The sequence below is a fragment of the Lepidothrix coronata genome, unplaced genomic scaffold, assembly GCF_001604755.1.
Source record: "Lepidothrix coronata isolate B3197 unplaced genomic scaffold, Lepidothrix_coronata-1.0 Scaffold52, whole genome shotgun sequence".
NCBI classification, from domain to species: domain Eukaryota; kingdom Metazoa; phylum Chordata; class Aves; order Passeriformes; family Pipridae; genus Lepidothrix; species Lepidothrix coronata.
In genome coordinates, this window is record NW_016690232.1 from 1,705,107 (window position 1) to 1,728,190 (window position 23,084).

At 39.7% G+C, this 23,084-nt stretch overlaps 1 protein-coding gene across 3 annotated transcripts in view; it reads right to left on the minus strand.

Annotated features, from left to right (window-relative positions):
* The window catches only part of MTA1 (metastasis associated 1), a 61,972-nt gene extending 41,707 nt beyond the window's left edge, over nt 1-20,265 (minus strand). For all 3 annotated transcript variants that reach the window (XM_017815766.1, XM_017815765.1, XM_017815764.1), the window contains exons 1-7: nt 20,198-20,265; nt 17,714-17,807; nt 9,857-9,983; nt 9,628-9,691; nt 4,173-4,290; nt 2,618-2,720; nt 479-578 (exon numbers count right to left, since the gene is read on the minus strand). In XM_017815766.1, coding sequence (XP_017671255.1) covers nt 479-578; nt 2,618-2,720; nt 4,173-4,290; nt 9,628-9,691; nt 9,857-9,978 — 507 coding nt within the window. In that variant the 5' untranslated portion in view covers nt 9,979-9,983; nt 17,714-17,807; nt 20,198-20,265. The remainder of the gene's footprint in view (nt 1-478; nt 579-2,617; nt 2,721-4,172; nt 4,291-9,627; nt 9,692-9,856; nt 9,984-17,713; nt 17,808-20,197) is intronic.
* Between the last annotated feature and the right edge of the window lie 2,819 nt (nt 20,266-23,084).

Sequence of the window (23,084 nt, forward strand, 5' to 3'; positions counted from 1 at the left end):
ATGAAACTCAAAGAGAACAACTGGATCCACTGGCATTTCTTATCTGACCACAAGCTTTTCCCCTAGACAATCTTGCCCAAGGATGCCAGTGACAGTCTGGTGTTGGGGAAATGATGAGGAGTGGCACTCTGTCACTGTAACATTACAGACAAGCAGACAATCATTTGCATTCTTCTCAAGGCAGCTACCAAGCCCATGCAAGAGATGGGCTGCAAAGCATGTCATCAGAATATTTTAATAAAACTAAAAAACAACAATAAAAAAACCTCACAGAACTATCCATGACGGATCATAGGAGGCCCAAGGCCAGAAAAAGTTACTTCATCTGTAACTAAAGGATTCCTTTACAAAGACAAGGTCTGCTTCACAGCAGGCCACAATTACAATCCATCTGCCCCTCTCTCTTTGCCAACTGTTGTTGCTGAGGTGAATATTTTGCATCTCTCACAAACTTAAGGTCCTCTTAAAAAAATCTCACCAGTGTGATGTCCCTGGAGGCTGCTGCAGCACTCATGTGCAAACTTGGCTGTCTGACAGAACTACTGCAATCCAGCGCTCGGGCAAACGTACCAACAGACCTGAAAGAAATTAAACACAGCACTAACTTTGCATGCAAACCCAGCACAAACATAAACACCCAGCCAACACTTTCTCAGTTACAAGAGGATGTGATTTGTTGCTCATTCTGAGCCAGAGACCGTTGTCTTCGATGTGGTTTGTTATTATCAACGCTTTACTTAATTCATATGACCACAGAGGCTTAGGCATAGGAGAGGAAACAGAGAAAGACTGAAGGATGACCAACAGGGAGTTCTGACCTGCTCTCTTATCCCTTACCTCTCAACAGCTTTAAGCTATAAAAGGAACTGAGCACAAGCAAGCTTTATGAATGGTAATAGTCTCTTCCACAATCACAAGAGCAGTGCTGCACTGTCTGAAGGTATAGAGACAGATGCCAAGACCATACAGGAAAAATGCAGTAATGCAAACATTTTTCTAAAGGTTTCAGTGACATTAAAAACAATATTTATTTTACAACTTAATATTATATAATATTTATTATAAAGCCTGCATAAGAACACAGCAATTCTCGAATACTTCACAATACCAGTCATTTCTGCATCTGAGACTACAATCCCCATGCTCTTCATCTTATTCCTAAAGAAATTAGTTGAAGGAACCTTTAACATAAACATCAATTCTCGACATTCCTACTCCCCTGCCTGCTTGCTACATCACATGGGTGAAACACTTGTCCTCCTGCACAAGGGAACTGGAGCTGAACTCCTCTGAGCAACTACAACAACAAAAAGAAGGTGGGTCAGGTTTTTCCCCCTCCACTCAGATCACTTCCCAAAACTAGCTGAGCCCACAGATGAACACACTAGTGCCAAGCAGTGCAGGAATAGGAAAGGTAAATGTTTAAGCACTAGTTGTCATCAAACATCTAATTCTGGCCAAAATCCAAAGCAGCCTCCCCCATCCCAGTGTCTGTGGCGATTCACACTTCACCCTCTCCTCGGCCTCCCAGTCACTATCCCCCATCATCCCTACTTCCCAACTCCCCCATCTCCAGCTTTAGCTGAACTGATATTTGTGTGTGTGTGTGTGTGTGTGTGTGTGAACTAATTATAAACTGGAATGCTTTGCTGATTCTGGACAGAAGGAATTTTTTCAGTGCTTCTCATTAGAGCGGCTGTACCGGCAAACCCAGCGGGCAGCACTGAACAGACAGAAAGAACCACTAAAACCAGCTTTGCCACCAGAAGCCTACAGAAGGTGGAAAACCCCACCACAAAGGAGCTCTACAATCACTCCAAACCAACCCACACGAAAACAAAAGAGGGGGGGAAAAAGAAAGAACCAGAAGGCTGACAGATCCAGGGTTCATCCAAAAAGGCTTAACTCTGTTTTCCAGGGCTAAAGCCCTTGGCTGCAGCAGGCACCTAAACCACACAGAATGTGAAGTGTGTTACCTTTTTATTTTTTTCTCCAAATTATTCAGTCACCAATTGCTATGATGGCCTAAAATTTAATATAGTCTTCTGTTTATATAAATGCATAACAATGAATTAGTTCAAGAACCTTTTAAAAACGAAAAGTTGATGAAGAAAGATTGCTTTGGGCTTAAATAAAAACATCATCAGTACAGATTTGCAGGGTTCTACTTTAGTGTGCCTACCTTTTTGAATCTAGGCCTTAAAAAGCATCCTTGCTCCATCAAAAGCATTTACTAGAATTCTTAGCAAACTGTTAATGGATGTCAAAATGTCATTGGATTTGAAAAAGGCAGAAAATGGACCAAGCAAGCAACTGCCAAGAATTTAGCTCACTAAGTCTGCTGCACGCTGGCCAAAGCATTTGAAAAACCTCACCAGTTTCAGGATCGGTTTTACATGCCATTTGCTCTTCCTTAATGAAACTGATTAAGTTGTAAATCTGAAAAGCTGTTCCTAAAGTCATGCAATTCCCAGGAAGGAATGTAAAATGTCCATCTTTCAAAATGGAGCAAGTGAATCAAGCAACCAAAACTCGCGTTCATACTAATAAAGAACTTAAAGTGCCTGGAAGAGTTACTGACATTTACTTCTCCAAAACAGAGGTAAAAGCTTCTTACCGTGCTACCACCAGGAACTGGTCTATCTGCTTGTCTACTAGTGGGTTAAAGGCTTCCCAAACTTTTGTTTCAAGTTTTGACTGATCTCTTCCATCATCCTCACCTGGTTGAAAAACAAATCAGAAATGCTTAGCATGGTTCTTTCAAAATAAAAGTACTTTCTAGATTATTTTTTTAATAGATAAAACAAACTAATCTAGTTTGTTTTTATCTCACAATAATGTCACTCTTAGCCCATCTCAGTTACTCTGTCTGACAGGCCACTGAGAAAATTTTATTCACTTATTTGTACGTGACAGTTTCATCTTGACAGACACAGCAACACAGCTCGTCTGAATCAGGCAATCAGATTTTCAATAACTGGTTTCAAAGGACATGTCATGGCAAACAGTACATCCTTCTCCAAACTAGACAGTTTCTTTCCAGTTTCTTTCCTCAGCTCCTCTCTTCCTCCTTTATCTTGCAGCAATTTCAGGAAAACAGACACACTCCCAGCTGCTCTGAGCAGGCAAAAAGTAACTGGTTCAACTCATGTCAGCTGCTTTCTAAGGGGTAAGTCATGGCATCAGACACTCTTGTTTTTATTTTCCCAATTCTATACAAACCAAAACACCCTGGAAAAGCACAGGAGAAACTTTTTTCCTCTTCTTTCTGTTCCCTTTAAAACATCTGGAGATTATCCTCTCTGAAGCCCATGTTGGCCCGCTGAGGGAAGAGGATTCCTTTCAAATTAGTTCACCCTCACTTAGGATGCTTGCCCAGCTGTTGAATAAATACCAGTTTCATAGACAAATTAAACAAGAGTCCTGACCCATCTGTTTGCCTGTTCTAGCATGAGACTAACAATATCAGCAAAGCTCCTAAAGACAGGAGAGGCATCTCACTGCTTTCACATCTTGGCCTATTCAGTCTGGGTTAGTTACTGTTTGGTAACTAGTATTGCTTACTGCTGCTACTCCCTTTCCTTGGGCCAGGGTCCTTGTGTCCTACTGCTCCATGACACAGTGGGGGCAGGTTGAGGTCTCACCACACACTCCAGCCAGCAAATTCTTCCCTCTGCCTGTTCTGCAGGTGAGAAGTCTAGGCCGGCAGCCAACACTGGGAATGGGAGAGGGCTCCAGGGAAAAGGCACCCGGCAATAATGGGCAGATTGATGAGGGCAGACAGCATTTAATTGGCAGTAATTTGGGAGGGGCTCTCATAGGGAAGTGAGTCTTGATTAAAAACACAAAAGGCTTTTACAGACACGATGGAAATTTGTGCTTCCCATGGAAATTCTGAAATCTCCTAATAAAAAGAGTGCAAACTCCGAGAGAGCCCATTAATTCAATTTATTTCAACAACATTTGTGATTTGGACAAGTGCCCATTTAAAGACCAGTTTGAAACAGAACTAATTGCCTTCAGTGGGCAACAGCCTCAACAAACCCAACCATCCTTGTACACATGGCCTGGCAGTGGGAACCTCCACCTCCCACACCTTGGCAGGCTGCACACATAGAAGTGGCCACATTCAATGTGGACTCTTGACAATTTAAATAAATTACAGAAATTACCCTCTTTTAGTAAGTCTGTTATATCTGCCTGGTATCGGTTTCCAACTCGAATCTCTCCTTTATCAGCGAGCAGAGTCTTTTGTTGAGGATCATATACTAGTGAATAAAAGAAGAAATCCTAAAAATAAAACAAGAGCAAAAAGGTAAACAGTGTTATTAGCTTTTATTTTCAGCTTTACGTATGTATTACCCAGCTTTTACATTTTAAGTTTGGTTTTATTACCTATATACAGATTTTAAAATTGGGTGAACAATAAATGAACCACCAGCTTTAAAACCCTATTTAAACACTGCCATTTCCTTCTACATTGGAAGTGTAACAGCTCTCCTTAACAGCAGCCCTTCCCTTAACATGAAGTCTCAAACTGAAGTGAACAAAGATCCTCTTGCACAAGAAAAGTTCAGAAGGGCCAGGAGACAATTTTTAGTCCTATCGGCTGTTTCAGAACACAAAATTGCATTTTCCCATATCCCAAAACAGCAGTACTAGATGCCAGTGACTTATCTGCAAAGAAATATTGGTACAAACTGAAGCATAACTTCAGAGTGTTACAGCCAGACTAATGCAACCCCATAGAGACATGAAGACCCAGACTACCTCTACAGCCTCTGCTGGGCTTGCTCCAGTCTGTCGATGTCTCTCATGCTGGAAGGCCCAAAGTTGGACATAACACTCCAAAACAGTCTCACTAGTGATGAAGTGTGGGGATGAATCCCTTTCCTCTATCTGCTGGCCACACTCCTGCTAATATAGACCAGGATGTGCTCAGCTTTCCTTGTCACAGAGACGCACTGATGACCAACTTCTTGCCTGCCACCATCTAAGCTTAAATCACCGTGTTTCCTTCTGTTTGTTATTGGGAGAGGGGCAGCAGATTTGGCAGCAGCAGTAATTAGCTGCAGGTGGCAATACATTAATTTGTGGCTTTTGTTCAAGTAGATGAGAAAAAGGCTAAAATAGCTGCTTAGCTTCTGTTACTTGGGTGTGTAAAATTAAAGCCAGAAGACATAGCAGAATGGGAATGTTCTGCCAGGGCAAGGAAAGAAAACAGCCAATATTTTAACTACTTAAAACTGCACAGTATAAGTAATTAAACTTTTCTGCATGGATAAGTACTTAGCTGTAGCTATTGAGTGACACATCAGAGACCAGGTATGCTCCACCAAAGTGTGGGATACTAGGCAGGATTAGAGCTCTGGTAGGACATGGCATAATAAACCTTTTGTAACCTCTGTCCACAGCAACATCATCACCAAGGAAGAGAAATGTTTCTGAACAGAAACAGGACATGTGATGTGCCATTTTTCACATTTTGGGTTACTGGCTCATTTTCCCTTTCCCCATACTTCTGTGTCACTAGCAGGCACTGCCTTTAAATACATCTCATTTCAGGTTCACCTCATTTTCCCTTTTCCTATATTTGTATGTGTCAACAGCATGCAACAAAAATTAGGACAAAACCAGCATCAGTTTCAAGCCCTGTTCAGCTTTATGAAGAGGTGGCAAAGGAAAAGAGAGTCTCCCAATCTGTCACACAAAACCTCCCCAGACAAAAAAAAAAAAAAAATTGTTGTGAATTTCCACAGTAACATAGCAAAAATTCTGGAAAGGAACTGAACTTCAACTGGAAGGGTTGTCTGTATTTGGGTTTGGGGTGGGGGGATTTGGTTGCATCCTAAATAAATGATACTTTTGACAAAAATGATTCCTACTCCCACAGGCACCAGGGTCAAATTACATCAACCTCCTGACAGAAGGCAGCTTCAGAGTACATGAAAACTTATTTATATTGCAGCTATGTAAAGAAATCTGGGTCTCTTGCTCCCTGACATACACAAAGCTGAAGACGTTACAATATTTTGAAAATGCATTATTGCATGAATAAAATGTAAGAAAAGCTTTTGTCTCACAGGCTTCCAGGTTATAAATACAGTGTTTTATTTGTTTCAGCTCTAAAATACCTAAATGCAGGACAAAGTAGATGCAGTGCAGCATTAATGCTTTCGAGGCACATTGCCCAGCAAATATGCAACCCAAACACTGTAGTATAACACAGCGGGCCCCAAGGAAGACCTATTCAACAGGCAATTTCTTTAGAGTCTTTCTTGGCCAGGGAAAGTCATACATTGTGGAGGGGTTTTCTGCCATGGTATTTGACTGTTGGATGCCCTATTGCTTCTCTTTTATTGGTTGTCACTATGAATTTTCTAATATATATAATAAACCCCTCCCTTCTCTACTAATCTCAGGTCATCCTGTTGTATCTTATCCAGTTTTGTCTCAAATCAAGCAGGTTCAACAAAAGAACTAAAAGCTTCTTCCCAACCAGAACCTCCTCAACAGAGAAAAGATGAAAGTTGGAGGGCCCAAGTGTGAATACAACAGAAACTGCAACCTCCAGAGATAATAAAATACCACTACCATCTTCCCCCATAGATATGAAATTCATTCTTGCAAACTGAGTGGGATTTCTGAAAACATTAATAAATGTCAGTTTAGTGCCAATGCAAACCATGGTCTAAGAAACAAACCGGATCCTCGTGTACTCGACAGCACATGTGAACTCTTGATCACCACTATTTGATAAGAACAATTTTTCACAAGGGTTTTACAAGAGTGATGTTCCCAACAAAAAAACAGCTGTTCAAGATGTTCCATGATCATTTGAGCTGTCACAACTGTGTATGCTGAGTCTGCAGTAGTCAAGAAAGAGAAGGGTTTCCTCTTTTAATTTCAGACTCCAGAAAACACCCAACATGTTCGGAAAAATTAACATGACCTGCCAAGAGAATTAAAACTGAATCATGACTTTCTACATCTCCCAGCTGTTAGACAGACACATATGCTCAGAGCTTCTCTACCCAAGCCCCTAAGCTACCCAAAGCTACAGCCAAGAACCAAAGCCACTAAGAAACAGCAGAAGAACTAGAAAAAAAAAGACAGGCCCAAAGTGAAAGTACAGTACAGAAATAATGGTTAGCTCATTACAGCTTGCAAAGTTACTTTCATGTATTTCATATATTTTAACTAGAGAACATTTTATTTTTAGGGGGGTACCAAAAGGAACAGAAATGCCAGACATCTGCTCAGCAGGCAAATTCACACAAGCGTCTGGATATATTCAGGCAGAGCTGTAAAATAGATGGTACATATAAAATAGTTTCCTGCAGAATAGTGAAATCTAGTGCTTTTGCCATAATTGGCTATGCCCTTCTCTTGATCTCCATGGGAATTTGGTATCTACAGAAAATTCAGGTTTTCCAGTTACTTTTTTTTTTTTCCTCTTTCTTCCTGTTCTTCACTCCTGCTACAAACCCAGTTTTACCAGGCACAATAAAAAGTCTGTGCTGGTCCCCCTCAGCCTGCTTTTCAAATGTAACAAGGCAATCTTCCTGAGAAAGATGACAGAGGGGTGGAAGGAAGAAAATAGAGATAACACAAATGTAATTTTGCTATGCTTACTATCTCGCTAAAAATTTGTGTCTGTGTGCTTAACCTGCTTCAAGGCAGACACCCTTGGGCTGAAAGCCTACTTTTACTGGTCATAACATTTAAGAAATCAAATGACAGATTCCCTGGAACTGCTTAGGTTTTATTGACAGCAGCCATGTTAAAAAAAAAAAAAACAAAACAACAAAACAACAGTCCTGAAACATTTTGAAAGCAAAGAATGGAATAAGAACAGGAGGTATGGGGAAAGAAGAAACAGTTCAGAACAATATCATCCAGTGTTAGGAATTTATCAGGCAACAAACTATCTCCTTTTCTTAATCTCTTTACCCTCCACCCAAGCACATTTGTGTTCTGAGCTTTTTTTTTTACCATTTGTCCAAGCTAGTTTGCACTACAGCAAAATGCCGTGCTAAGTGACAGGACACATTCAGGGAACTCTCCTGTTCTGTGAAATTTCCAAGTGCCTGCTCAGTTTTAAAAATAACCCACGTCACTCATCTTGCATTTTGAGAGTTCAAAAGGATGAAAAAAAAAAAAAAAATAAAATCTCTTTTTGTGCCTACATCTGCAACGGAGCAGTTGCACGATTAGAGGAAGGCAGCTCCCTTCTGCCTCAGCATACCCACCTGTAACATCAGCGATAATAAAATCACGTGGGGAGCAATCGAGAGCAAACACGACTTAAAAGTTGGGTACTAGAAAATCTAAACCAATTTCAGTTCGATTAACTTTTGCTTTCCAACTGGCATATCCCAGGCTGCTAACTGGTTACAAGCACTGCTGAATACAACGTCCCTTGTTTGACGTGCTGCCATTTGGCAGCCTTCAGCAGACCCAAGATTTTTTTGGCTTCACATTCCAAAGAGAAACTCGACTACTTAATCCCTATGCTTTGTTTAAAATTCTCTTAAACTAAAGTATCAGATTAAAATTAATCTTATGCTTAAATAAATACTAAAGAAAGCTAAAAAAAGCATTTAAAAAGAAAGCCCAGCTATGAGAGAGACTACAGTATGCTCCTTGCAAAAAAATGACCTGTTTTCTCCTTGTCTTAAAAGCCAGAAATGACCATCACCCTACTGTTTTTAATTGTAAGATTTCCTTTCTTGTACAACCTTTTAAAGTTTTCAAATGCAAATTATTTGCTTGCAGATGTATTCAAATAATAATACACTGAAATTCTTTCCTAATCTCCTGAAGTAAAGTTCCCAGACTGTCAAATTCCAAGACTGTCTGACACAGCCAGCAGTCAGAGGTCTGGCCACAATTAAAGGTATATATTTTTTAAAAAATACAATAGCAATTTTTAATATAACAAAATACCTAGAAGAAGTAAACCCCAATGTTTATACTCTGAACGATGATTAACTGTGCAAGACAATTCAGTTTCAAAGTGGTTGGTTTGAGGTACCTTTAAAGAGATTGAGTAAATTTCTGCAGGACTCAGATATCACCTGACAAGCAGTTTTTCAAGGATTTGAGTGTCTGTGGTGGCATATGAAGGACTACAGATAAGTATTTTAAACAGTGAACTCAAAGAACAGGGAACTAAGCTCCTCAAATCTGAGGCAAGATCAAGCTTAAAGCATATTAACATAAATCTGTATGATTTCAGGATAAAGCAAATATATAGAAACACAGTTTGCTGTATTGCTCCCCCTTCTGCAGTTACTGCATCTCCCACCTTGTCTTGGCTGGGGCATCAGCCTCCAAGTTTGAACCCTCAGTCTGGCACAGTAAGGAGCAAGTTGGGCTCTCTTTACAGAAGGGAGAGGCAGCTTATTGTCACAGGGGTGTAAACACCAGGTCTGCCCCCAGGACCCACAAAATTTTATAGCAGAATGCAAACTGTATGGGACCTAGAGCTTCCCACTGTCAATGCACAGTACGTGTAGAAATGAAAGAATCATCCTCTTTCTAGAAAACCTGTAAAAAGGCACCAATCCTAAATTGTGACAGAATAAACTGTTCAAGCTTTACAATACACAAAATGGCTCCTACCTCCCGTTCCAGATATGATTTAAGGGATTCTGTCTCATTTAACAGAGTAACGCTGCATTTGCCTCTAAAAAAAGAGAAACATCTTATGAAAAAACATCATAAATGCTCATGTGATTCACGAGATGGTATTACTGAAGTTATACACAGAACTTGATCTTACACTGAAGAATGCTTGAGTAATAACAATGCTATTTGATTTTTGAATAAGATGGAAGAAAACAGTCATTACCTAATGTGTGTGGCTGGCAGAGATTCCAGCTGTCGTGAGAGAAACAACTCACGATGTCGTAGCTGATGCTTCTGTTTCTCTGGTAAATCAACCATTTCTGGATTTTCCATCTCTTCTTCCATTTCTCCTAGTGATAAAGAGACAAAACTGATCATCAAGAACAGGGCAAGAATTGATTCTGAGCCAATCGGGATGAGCTGCTCTAAAACCTTTGCTAAATAATAAACAACCAGATTAAATCTACCTTCATCTGAATTCTCACATTTCAGCCAACTGAACAATTACATAATTGAAATGATGCCTGTGAAGAATGTATTTATTCATTCACCACTGGGATCAAATCACCTCAGGTTCACACAGTCACACTGGCTCACCAAGCTGAAAGTCACAAATCTCCTACCAACAGAGAAGTTCTGAGGGGAGAGAGCTGCTTTTGGAGACCACCAGTGCACCATCAGATTCATCAGGCAGAAGCTGACACACTTTGAAAGAGGCAATAAAAGTGAAGTCTTTCCTCTTTTCCAGGCATCAGTTCTCTTAAACCCTACTCTTTTTTCAGGATATCACACTGTCCCATCCTGACCTCAACAGCATCTGCAGGAAATGCCCATTGAAAAGCGTAGTTTATTTAATGAATATATTTTATTCTCCTCACTCCAACCACAGCCAATAGATCACAGCCACAAGATTAACTGGAATGTAACCAAGTGCCTAAGGCCAGTCTTGCCACTCTACCCTACCACACCACCACACACATTCAACTGCAACACTCCAGCATTTCAACAGTCAGGATCCACCATGTCTGGCTTCAAGGCATCCAATTTCCATCCAACCAGTTCTTAAATGTATGCCCAAGTAAATACATGAAATCACATCCACACCGATACACAACTGATCCAAAACATCTCCAGGCACCTGTCTTGTAAGAAATAAATTGTATGTTCTGTGTTCATTAGCAAGTATCCTGCCAGTTATGCAAAATAAAGCTGTAAAAGGCAAAATACTCATTTAAAAAAGCTGCAAAGGTCCTCCATGATGAACTGAGAAAGAAGATATCAGACTTTTCCTTCTCTAAGAAATTAAGGCAGTTACTGTATTTTGCAAAATCATGGGAAAGGTTTCCCAGACTGCAGCAGAATGAGCTGTAAAGCCTCATACATGAATTGTAAAACTCTAATTTTACAGCAGCATTACTCTCAAAGAGCAGACTTTTGCCTGCAGCTTAATTCAACAGTTGTTGCCAAGAAACATTGCTAGTCAGAAACACACACAGGTACAGTTATGATTTACATACCCTTAAGATTAGTTAACTATAATCCTTATAGTTATCCAAAAAAATAAAGCAAGCAGAAATGAGAGCTCTCAATTTTATAAAACACTAAAATTGCATTTAGTTTTAAATAGGCCAACATTATGCCAAAGGGGGTGACAGAAAATTATGTACCCTACAGGCTCCCCACAATTTATCACTGTTTTACTGTCCTGAAAAAAGACCTGTGGTTTATTTGCCCCTCAGGTAGGCTGCTCCAGCAAGGAAGGAAAAAAATAGTAGCATAATTAAACCAGACTGCAACATACAATAGCTGTTACAGCACACAAGCTGTTAAGCATACAGCAGCAGGCACTTTAGGTTTTAATATTTTCCTGGGAACTGGAACACCAAATTTACATTTGTGCCACAGTTTCATGGGTCTGCAATTTATTTACTGAAGTGGATTCTGTTTTAGTTGAAAATTAATATTGTGCCTGCTATCCTGCACTATAAATACACCAGCAGCAATCCACAAACAAGTCAGCAAGTTCCAAGCTTGCTTTCCTGAAAACCGAAGGATGCACAAATGAAAAGGCAGTTCATGCTTATACTTAAAACAGCTTTGGAGAATGACAGCAGTGCCCTGTGTAATGCAGGGAAAACACTATAAGGAGCAACCTAAAATACTTAATATCTTCAGTATATTTGATAGCCTAGAGCTTTTAAAAATTACATTTTTCCAGAAAGTGTGTCAACTGCTGCGTGCCAGTCAAATCCACAAACAAAACGAAAGCACCAGCACAACCAAGCTAATCCCAGGAACTGCACCCCTTCAGGTAGGCTTGCCTTTCAACTAGTGTTTTATTTATGTGTCTAGCTTTTGTAATAACATACAGGTGGGGGGAAGCACACATGTTGTTCTTACTCCAGCTCTGCTATGCGTAACCTTTTAAAAATCAAAAAGCACAACACATTTTTTCTTAAAAACAGACAGGAGTTTCTACAGGTAACAAACAACTCCCCACACACGCAGAGGCAAAACTGTCAGACAGAGGTAAGAATATCCCAAGAAATAACAAACAAACAAATAAATCTACACAAGCATCTTCTCTCCTTTTCCACTGGCATGATTTAGCACTGAAAAGAATGAAACTGGCAAATGCATTCGGAACTGAGGGAGGAGAGAACACAGGACTGGATCCAGGACAGGAACCTCTACCTCACTGAAGTCATGCAAAAGCACCTTGACAAAAACTAACCAATACCACCTCACACCCCACTGACACCACATCACCACCTCTGCACAGACAACAAAGGCTTATTAAATCAGAGTATAAACCACAACAGGGTCTGTCCCAGCCACAGCTCCAGGTCAAGTCTGTCTGACACATCTGCATTTCACCTTCCTACAGCTCACCCACTCACACTCTAACTGAAGCAGACTCCATCCTCAAGAATGGTGGCCCATGAGAAGTAAGAACCATAGTCTTAAAAAGATAGAGAGATAGATAGATATTTATAAAATATCCAAAAAATCTTTTCAGAAAGACTTGCCTGCATTTTGACAGTACTGTAGAGTAAGTGCTATGGGAATTATGGGAATACAGGAGGTACAGTATATTGGGACTTCAATGCTCTCCTAAAGCCTACTTCAAAATTAATCTCTCTGATAGGTGTGCTTGTGCAGATTTGAAACTAAACATTTAACCGTAATACAAACAGTGATATATCAGCTATGCAGAAACAGCCAGTGGAATGCTGCAAGGAGCATATTAGATTAAGTATTATTTGATATTTGATGACAGAATCATTAAGAGCACATTAACAAAGCCTGAAGATGACTTATATTGGGAACAAGAGACAGACAGACTGAGCACAAACAGCAAGATTCATGTGAAAGCTAACATATATGGGGAAAATAATTAGGAAGAGTAAACTTTGAGCTGGCAGGAGAAACCCAAGAGGCAGTAATTGTAATTTGAAATGACTGGGTGTGTGAGATGTGAAATTAAACATCAATATTTGCTAGACACTAGAAAGAATAGCAATTTGCCATAGATCAGATTGGGCTCTCAACAACATCAGAGGTAGAAAGCATCAGCCCTTTTTCTGCATTCTGGGTGTTTTACAAGTAGCTACACGACAGAATTCAGAAATGCACAAAGGCAAACAAGATACAGAAATTAGGTTTAGAGAGCACACCAGGCTGTCCAACTAGGGAGACAGTCTGTAGTAACAGAAGAATTAGTTAACAAGGTTATCACTAACAAAATAATGTAAAGGAAAAAACTGGAGCCAAAACATTGGGAAACACAGTAAAGCCAGCACTGGTGACCTGCATAACAGCTCCTTCAGCAGCAAAGGAAGTTGTAACTCTTGCTGCTCTAACAGTTCATCTAAGGATCTTAGACAGACATTAAAGAAATGCTGCACTTGAATAAATGAACAATACAAAACCAGTTTCCTTCTTCCAGGTTCAGTTTCAAATGGTCTGCATGAAGCCTTAGCCTTATTTATTTTCTCTCTACCAAAAACTAGATATTGATTTGTAGCTATAGAAAATATGATGAAAGTTTAAACAACTAAAAATCCTTATACCTTGACACTTTAGAAGGAGTTTGCCACATCATCAAGACATCCCACTAGGATTCCTGCCACAAATTCCTTGTCATCATCTTTGCTACCTGTAATAGTGGCCATGGCTGCAAAACAGCCACTATTTTGGACACTTATTGTATCTTCCCTCCCTGCACTGCTCCCAAAGAGAAAAACCACAGCTTCCTCCTCCCAGTAACAACAGAGCCAAAGTGTCATTAGTGGATATGTGAATTTGACTCCTCTTAAACCTGCAAGTGTGGTGTTGGGAAAAAATGGAGAGGGGGAATAAAATGGAAGAAATAAAATAAAAACAGCTTATTTGTGAAGCTATGGTCAAACTTTATTTAGATTGGTGTTATCTAAAATGTAAAAAAAATAATTCTCAATAGACTCCTTACTTCTCTAGGCATGCAGGTATCATGCAACTCATGGACTGAACGAGCAATGACATTTAACCGCTACAAGACATTTATTTTCAGAAGCTTTGGCACTTGCCAAACCATTCTGCTATGTGTGCCTGCAGCCAAACGTCAGCTGCTGAAAACTAACTATAAATCTGCCAAACCAGCCAGCACTAACTACTCAGTTCTCCAACTGGCCACTCATTGCTTTGCAAATCGGGATAAACATTTTTATGAAGTGAAAACTGTGTCCTAAGGCAACCCACAAGTATCCAGACATGGATGGGGGCGGATCATTAGAAGAGAGGATAGGAAGCTGTATTCCTGCTGCTGAAAATATTAACTTGATTATAAAAAACTATATAAGACATATAGAGAAAGTATGTAGTGACAGCACCCAACAGCAGCTTGAGGAGTAAAGTATCTTTCCCATTTCTCTTCCATCAAGACCTGCCTGCAATCTTCTTTGCATACAGTATCTCTCTTAAACCACTATGAAGTCTCTGAGCAAGAACATTAAACAGTTTCCTACTGGTGAAGCAGGTTCATTTCAGAAACAGGTGGAGAAATTCCCTAGAATAATTTGCGAGGTGATTAAAAAGGCTTATGAACAAAAAGTGCTAACAATGTATGGAAGACATTATGAGGCTGAAAGATTTATAGGACAGCCCAGATAAGCTTTATATCATATGATAAAAATAGTAAGATCACAGATCAAAACCAAGAATCAGGTTGCATACATCAGGTGTTAATTTACAGCCACCAACTACGGAATAAGGTGCTTCTAATCCATTTCTCTGTGTAAAGATTTATGAGAAAAGACAACATTTCAGACTTGTCTGGTTTAGATATCTGATGGATCATACAAGCTAAAGTGGCTTTTTTTGTTTTAAACTTCAAAACATTCATTTCACAATCACACCTTTTTCCTTCCTTTATTGAAAGAGTTATATATATATATATATATAATTTTTCCATTCACGTTCTGGCCGTATCTTCTCATTACTTGGCTCTCTCACTGCACTGATCTCAACAGTAGGTCTGAAATAAAGGCATCTTAAACAGAAGACTGTGTGAATCCAGAAATGTCTGCAGTCAGAAAGCTCCATTAATCAGCTGAACAAAGGCAGTTAAAAGATCAGCGATGCAGATACGTACATCTACTGCAAATGCATCAAAATGAGGCAACAGGAGACTTTATGGAAATGAATTCAAAGTCTGTGACAGTGTGGAGTATCTGTACTAGAATCTTAACATCCACAAAATTTAATTTCATTATATCATGCAAGATGTAGATATTTTTTTCAGAGTAAAGAACTAATGGCTGTCCAAAAGCTTCATTTTACTCTCTTCTCCCTCCTTAGGAAGAACGGAAGCCGCAGAACAGCACATCTATCTAAATAAATGGAAGTCATTGAGTAGCAATTTTACTCTGCACCAGAAAGAAACATACTGGAGAAAATGTTAGTTACTAATGAAATTTACCCTAAGAGGCAGCCTCAGTTGTCTCTGGTGGCTCCATTAATAGGATTGTGCTATAGAAGAATTTTCCCATCTTTCAAATACATATGAACATGAACAATGAATTATTTGCTTGCATTAAAAAAAAAAACATTTAAGTTTCTAATCACAAAGAGAAATCAGCCTTTGCAGATTCAAAGAGCATTTATATGGGTTCAAACATGTTTCATTGTCAGTCTCAGACATGTGTTTCTGTGAATCCTTCCTACCTGCTTCCTTTACTAAATCTAGTGAAGTGAGACACAGATGAAGGAATCAATAGTCATGTTGTTTATGGTGAAGCTCCTATTAAGCTTCAGGTTTCTCAGACAAAATAAGTACTACTGTATTGAAGAGATATCAAAAAAGCTTTGCCTGCCACCACAATTCTGCCAGGCAGCCAAACCCCATCTCAGTGCCTCATGGCCTTTTCTTCAAGGTATGGCAGCAATGGAGGAATTATTTGGACAGATTCCAATCTACAACAGAAAATACTCAAATTTATTAGAAGGGAGTAGTTTTGCTGCATGTTTTCCCCAATGGCATTACAGCAGTGAGAACACAGCAAGATACTGTATTCATTGTTAAAACTGAATATCTGATTTAATCAATCCCCACGCAGTAAAACTATGTAAGATTTGTATTACATATACATCACTCTATTCATATATACACCAAGCAGCACATTAAAAGACAATAATGCTTGCCAGCTAAATCATAATTCTCACATGCCCATATCTGATTGCTTCTCTTTCATTTATGCATGTGCCCTGAATTACAAGGATTCATATGGCTGTCCATGCTTTTTGCTAAATTTTAAGCAATCTGAACAGCTACATCTCACACATTCCTCTACTTACAGGAAAAAACAGTTTTGTAACTCCACCCGCTCAGTCTTTTTCTCCCTTTCAATATGTCTGTTTTGGAAAGTGTTATATTAGTACTGTATCCATCACCTTGCAAGGATGGGGCAAGAGGGACGTTGAACTGGCAGAGGAAGGTGTAATAAACCTAAATCTAATTCTCCCTGGCAATTGGAATGGAGTCAAACAGGCTGGAAGCACCTCACATAAAGTGCCAAACGTCATGTAAATATGTTGCTCTGTTTTAAAACTGTTTCTATAATTGAAAAAGAATTGTAGCATTAAATTCTTGTTTAGACATAAGAATTTATTATTCTTCTTATTATTATCTACTCAGCTAGGTGTCCCACATGCCTCTGATCATCCTGGGAGAGGACTACATGCCTACATAACACAACATTCTGTAAAATAAGAAAAAAAAATTAAAAAAAAACCAACAAACAAACAAGAAATTAGTTACACAATGTATACACACAAGGGAGGCCGATGTAAGGTAGCATGAATAACCCTCTGAATTTTATGATATTTTCATGCTTTTTTTAAAAATCAGAACATAATACTCAAAAAAAAAGTTCTAAATTTCAAGTCTCCTCTCAGCACAGACACTTCTTTTCTGAACAAAAGGGCTTGAAATATTCAAAACAGTGATAGGAGATCCTAAAATTCTCTGCTTTTTAAGTGTATTTACTGAACAAGTTCAGACAAAAGCTATGTCACTACAAAAAATATTAATATTGAAATATAAAGAGAAATCCTGTTAGTCAGGTTTCAAGCTGGCCACGTTTCAAGTTGGTTTCCTCTGATCAGTCTATTTGATTTACTTATAAAGAATGTTTGAGGGGTTTTTTTTAATCTACAAACCAAACCAAGTAATTCATGAGAAGTAATATGAGACAGGGAGAATGCTCCCTTCTCATTCCAAAAATTAAAAAATTCACTTCTCTAGAGCAAGTAGGATGATGCTTTTACTCAGCTCTAAATGAAAACTTTTGTGCTGTCCCCCCCAATCAAACTATACACAAATGAGGTTTTAAAAGGTGTAAGGAAAGGGGAAAGGAAAAACAAAAAATAACATAAGGGGGGGGGCAAGTAGAAAGAGAAGTCAGACAAACAAGTAATGCAAATTGCTGAAAAAAGACATTTATGAATAGTAAGATTGATACTTGAATTCAAATATCAAAGTCATATCCAAGTTTGACAATTTTGCATAGAAGCAATTTAATTTGAACACAAACAAGCTTACTTGCATGTTTGTCTGCCAATACAATAAGTGTACTTGATATGTCTCTCCTTCTGTAGAAACACACCACCTTTGCTTCCACGTTTCCATTGGCAGTCTAAAACAGGGGGGGAAAAAAAAGAAAAAAATTGACCACTAATCAAGAGCAGAACTGTTCACACTGACTAGAAACTGCAGAAATAATTTGGAATTTTGCACAGGAGCTACACGGCATCTACTTTTAGCACCTCCATCTGCACGTGTTATCCAACACACAAACTCCAGCAGATCCAGGGTAGGGAAATTCCAGGTAGTTTGGCCCTTCCCTCCTAATTGTTTCTGTGGGATCACCATTTTTAGGTTACAGATGTTTCAAGGGGTAAGAAAAAAACCCCACACTTACCTGCAATTACAACATATTAAAAAGCCACTTGGCTATTATCGAGGCGATACCTACATTAAGCGAAATTCAAATGCATCTTTAAAATCCTAATAAAAAACTGTGAAATGTAACAACAGAATTCAGATCTAGACTGTCCTCCAAACTCTGCAGGGCAGCAGGAAAGCAAGAAAGAACCAGGCCATTATTATTTTCACAAAAGAAATCAAGTAAGGTTTTCTTTCTCTGACAGCACTGCTAAGTTAAACAATGACAAACATACAAAAAAAACCCAAAAACATTCCAGAAGGAGAACCAAGGAAGCTGGATCAGGCAATAAACTCTACACTGGTGACAACACACAAAAAAGGTCTGAATTTTTGAAAGATTGTTTTCTTTAAACTCTTAATATTACACAGGTGATCAATTACTTGTAAGATGGCACTTGCTAAACTGTGAAACCGGCTTTTTACAAGCTCTAGGGGAAATAAACCTCCTGGTTTGTAACAGCACCAGACAATTTACTATCTCTAAAATAAACCAAATAATGAAAATGTAGCTTAAGAATTGTATCCTACTGCTCAAGAGTCTTGGAAAATCATAATGAAGGCACACAGTTTCAGAAACTAGAAGATTAAAACACAAATTCCATGCTGGGAAGTGTCCAAAAAGGGTAGTGTCCACAAGGAAACAAAAATTCATGTATATGCTTGTTTCTAAGATGTGAATGAAGGAAAAGTTTCAACTGTTATAAGACCAGTTTTCCTACCACAAAGAAAGAACAACCAGACAACACATAAATGCACAAGTATTTCCTTTGCAGAATAACAGTTTTTAGGACAGAGCATGCACACTTTCTACCATTTTCTGTTAAATATGTCAGAACTTTCAAATTTTGAGGAACTAAAATACAAATGCAGGAGTCATCTTCTTAAAACACAGACAGCTACAATGTAAATTTATCTGATTTATTTAATTATCTAGGTTTCATTTGCACTCAGTGAAAAAAAGGCAGGACAAGATATAGGATTAATTTCAACCTGAAAGACCCATTTCGAAGAGTAGGTCAGGGAAATTACAGCTCAAGCAAGAGTTGCACCAAGATGGGAGATCCAGGCTGAAAGTTCATTTCTTTAAAGGTATGGGGAAGAATGAAGAGGAAAAATAAGAGGGGAAAACAATGCTTTCTAGGAAGTGATTGACAAATCTGCACCCTGTGACAAGTGGAGCACAGCTGGTGATACCTCACGGCTAAGGATCCACTGGGAAAATTTTAAGAACTCACTCGCATTTCTTTAAGGGAAGAGAGAAGATATTTCTGTAAAAAACCTCCACTAAAAAAAAAGAAAGAAGGGTTTACAAGGATGTCCTTACCTTCAGATTCTTTATTTGTCATCAAATTGATACATTTTGTATTCCAAGTAACTCTTTTAGAACTACATGCTTTTCCATCACTGGTTGCTGAAGAAAAATACTTAATTTTAGTCAGCTAATGAAAATTCCAATCCAAACCTCCTGTATGGGCTGCAACAACGCTGGTATTAAACCCGACGAAGTGGCATGTTTAGGACACAGCCAATGGCTTCAGAACAGTCTTACCTCCTCAGCTAGGTCAAAGTTCAGCACTGAGAACTTCAGCTGCCTTCCCACATACAAACCATCACCCTTTTGGATCCATTGAAAGGGAATTTGGCAGATGAAATAATGCACAGGCCCAAAGGACAACCAGCAAAGATAAAGTCTGAGGAAGCAGATAATAGTTACAAATCTTTCTGTTGAGCAAGAGTCTCCCCCAAGAAAGATCAAACTAAAGCTCTCTATCCTCTAGGCAAACTGTTATATTATCTTTATCTTCCACGATCCTGGCATGGAACTGAAGAACCTCAGAAATCTCCTGCCCTAAAGGTGGGCATAATTACCTTGAGAATGACCTGCCATTGACATTCAGTCCTTTCATACCAAAGGAGAACAAAAGGTCTTAAAGCATTCCAGAAAATTATCAGAGAACAAAAGTATTTTTAAGCTTCTAATTACCGGTGAACTGCTAAAGAATTGTTTTGATTTTAATCAAATCAAACAGATCATAAATTCAATTAACTTCAAAGACTTGATGGAAAAAAAATGTTTACCTTATTGAGCTCTTCTATTCTTCGTATCAAATATGGGTTACTTGAAGAATTTTCGAAGTAGACATAATCTGACAAAAAGAAAAAAAGAGACTCTTTAAAATATGAACTGCTAAAAATCAAACCAAAACCTCTGTCAGCCTGGAAAGCAAAGCATATGATCTTCCTTCTCTCTCTGATCAGATTATTTCCACTTTGGCCACCCTGTTGCTTTTTTACTTGCTTCCTCTTCTTAACAAAATCCAGCCAAACTTCTCAGCAGCAATATGTGATCCTTCTCTCCCCTTCCAGCCCAGTTTACACTTACTGTCATTTACTTAGAATACAAATAGCTTCACTCTGTCTCTCTCTCATCTTTTGCTCTACTTCCTGGTCTTTTATACCTATATGATCCTAGAATGCCTCAACCAAACTCCACATATAACTATCCAAACTGTTCAGTAATACCTGTGTATTTTCAAGCAGGATAAACATCTAAAGTTACACGAAGAAAACGAGCTCTTCACCCAAGACAGCACCTTTAAAAATTCACAGAAACATCCAGGAGTGCCATATAAATTACTAGGGGTATTGCTGAGCTCCAAAAGCTTCAACACTGCTTTTTGAAAAGGCTGCTTGGTCGTTCAGGGTGCTGCCCCAAGAGACTGTCGTCATCTCCGGTCAGTCTCAAATGACCAATGTCCTGAACCGCCTGCATGCAGGGTTGGGTCTGTGGCTCCCAGTGCACCTCTCACCTGCCGTTTCGACCCTCGCCCGTCGCTACAGGGCTTTTTGCATGTGGGTAAAGCCTTCAAGCCTGCGCAATGGATTTTTTTTAGGTGAGATGCAGCCTGCGCAGAACTGAACCCACCCTTTAATCCTAAGGTTCATCTGCCAGGGCCGAGCAAGCTTGGACGGTGGCAGTGAGGTCCTCAGGACGTAGGTTTGATTAGAGTGACCTTCTCTTAGATGGATGGCCTTACAGGGCTAAGCGAGCTCCATCTGCCCGGGTTTGGGATTGGAGTTGTCCTTCTCCTAGGATGACTGCCTGAAGGCTAACGAGCTCATCCTGCCCACTGCTTTTTACAGGTAAGGAAACAGATACTCTAGAGTCCAAAATGGACTTGGCCTCTCTCTCCCAACACTGCAGAAGCCAAACCCTAAGCCTGAACTGAGGCAAAGAGAGGGCTGAATCCACCTCCCCGTCGAGGAGGTGCTGACCTTGCATACAGATCTAACAAGAATTCCTTCCAAGACTACCTAAATTTCCCTCCAGATCTCCCAGCTCATTTGTGTTTGGAGCAAAACACCCATAGCCTCTGGGCACGCCTCAGGTATCTTCCCATAGCCTACATTAGCATGATGCTCCAGGATGAATGAGTGTTTAGCAGTGTTTGCCCTCTGTAAATAGGGACAACTACCAAAGCTGTTAGCATCAATCTCCCTGAAATCCTTGTTAAAAGGGCTGTAGGAAGCAGAGATACTGTTCCCTCCTCCCCGGCCCAGAGGAAGGAAGACATCCTCCCAAGGGCCTTTGCTGCTGTTAAGATGTGATGGGTCAATGTTTTGGTGTCTCCCTGGCCACCCTGAAGATAAAAGGGGGCTCCTTAACTCTCCTGGTGCAGCTTTTCCAATTCCCCATGTAACACTACTCAAGCTACAGACACCGATTTTTTTAGACTACTGCTTAGAGCTCCTGTTATCCACAGGTCTCCCTGGATTTACAGACCAAGCTACTTGCTACGTGAGACACAAGAGCACAGCAGTGACTGCCGGGCCAATGACCCAGAGGAAGCTGCAGCTTGCACTACCTGCAAACAACTCAAGTGCCCTCGTCTCCCTTTAACAGGGCTGGGCTGCCTTAGGAGAGAGGTCACTAGTCAGGAATCCCAGGGGTTACAATCCCAAGAGCATCAAATTTTAACAAATCTGTTCTTCAAGCTTTTGTCTTTGCAAAAAACGTGCTGTATGCCATGAGTTACAAAGACACCTTGACAGTGAAGTCTCAACGTGGTCTTGGTTGAAGTGAAAAGTGACAAGTTGCAATGCCAGTACTCAGCACAAATCTTGGGTTACCCAACCAGAGAGTGTAACCAGGGCTAAGAAAGCATTGAAATAGCACATCCGATTTTTTCAGGTTTTGTGCACTCTCTCCTCCAGACCTCTCAGACTGATCATCAGCTATCTTCACACACTTAACATGCATCTGAGTGACTCCAAAACTTTCCTCCCAATTGTAGGAGTTGGTTCCTCTTAAATGTCACATCCCTACAGGCTTTAAACTGGAGAATGATCTCGCATGAGGAATACAGTTTGGACCTCTGGTTTGTAGAAAACAAAGTTCACAGAAATGGTTAAAACGCCCAAGTAACCAGACGCTAAATTTCCATTCCCAAACCCCGGCTCTGTGCAGAGCGTCAAACAGGAAACAACAGGCTCAACATTACTACGACCAACTCTACCAAAAGTCCCAAAACCAAACAGATATTTGGCAGCTTCAGCAATAACAACTGCTGACTGAAATAACAATGATGGGCATTAAGCAATTTACTGATCAGCAGAGTAAAGAGAAATTTCTTCCACAGCAGAACTACCCATGCCCTACAAGGGCACTGCAGTGGAGGGTGTTAAAAGCTTTGAGGTGCTTCCAAGCTCAATGTCCACCTCTCACCAGAAGGCTCCAACACGGGAAGAAAGAATAAGTTCTTTCCTTCCACCCCTCCAATAACTCCTAAGACAACCAGCTACTCCTCACTTCAGATATTTTGGCTGAGGCAGATGGAAAAATCTTACTTTTCTAAACACTATGCCTGAAAATTAAAAATTAAAACTAAAGGAAATGTCAATCTATGTCTTGAAAATATAACCTTGTCTTGAATTCCATGGTTTTCAGGTGGCTGTTACAAATGTT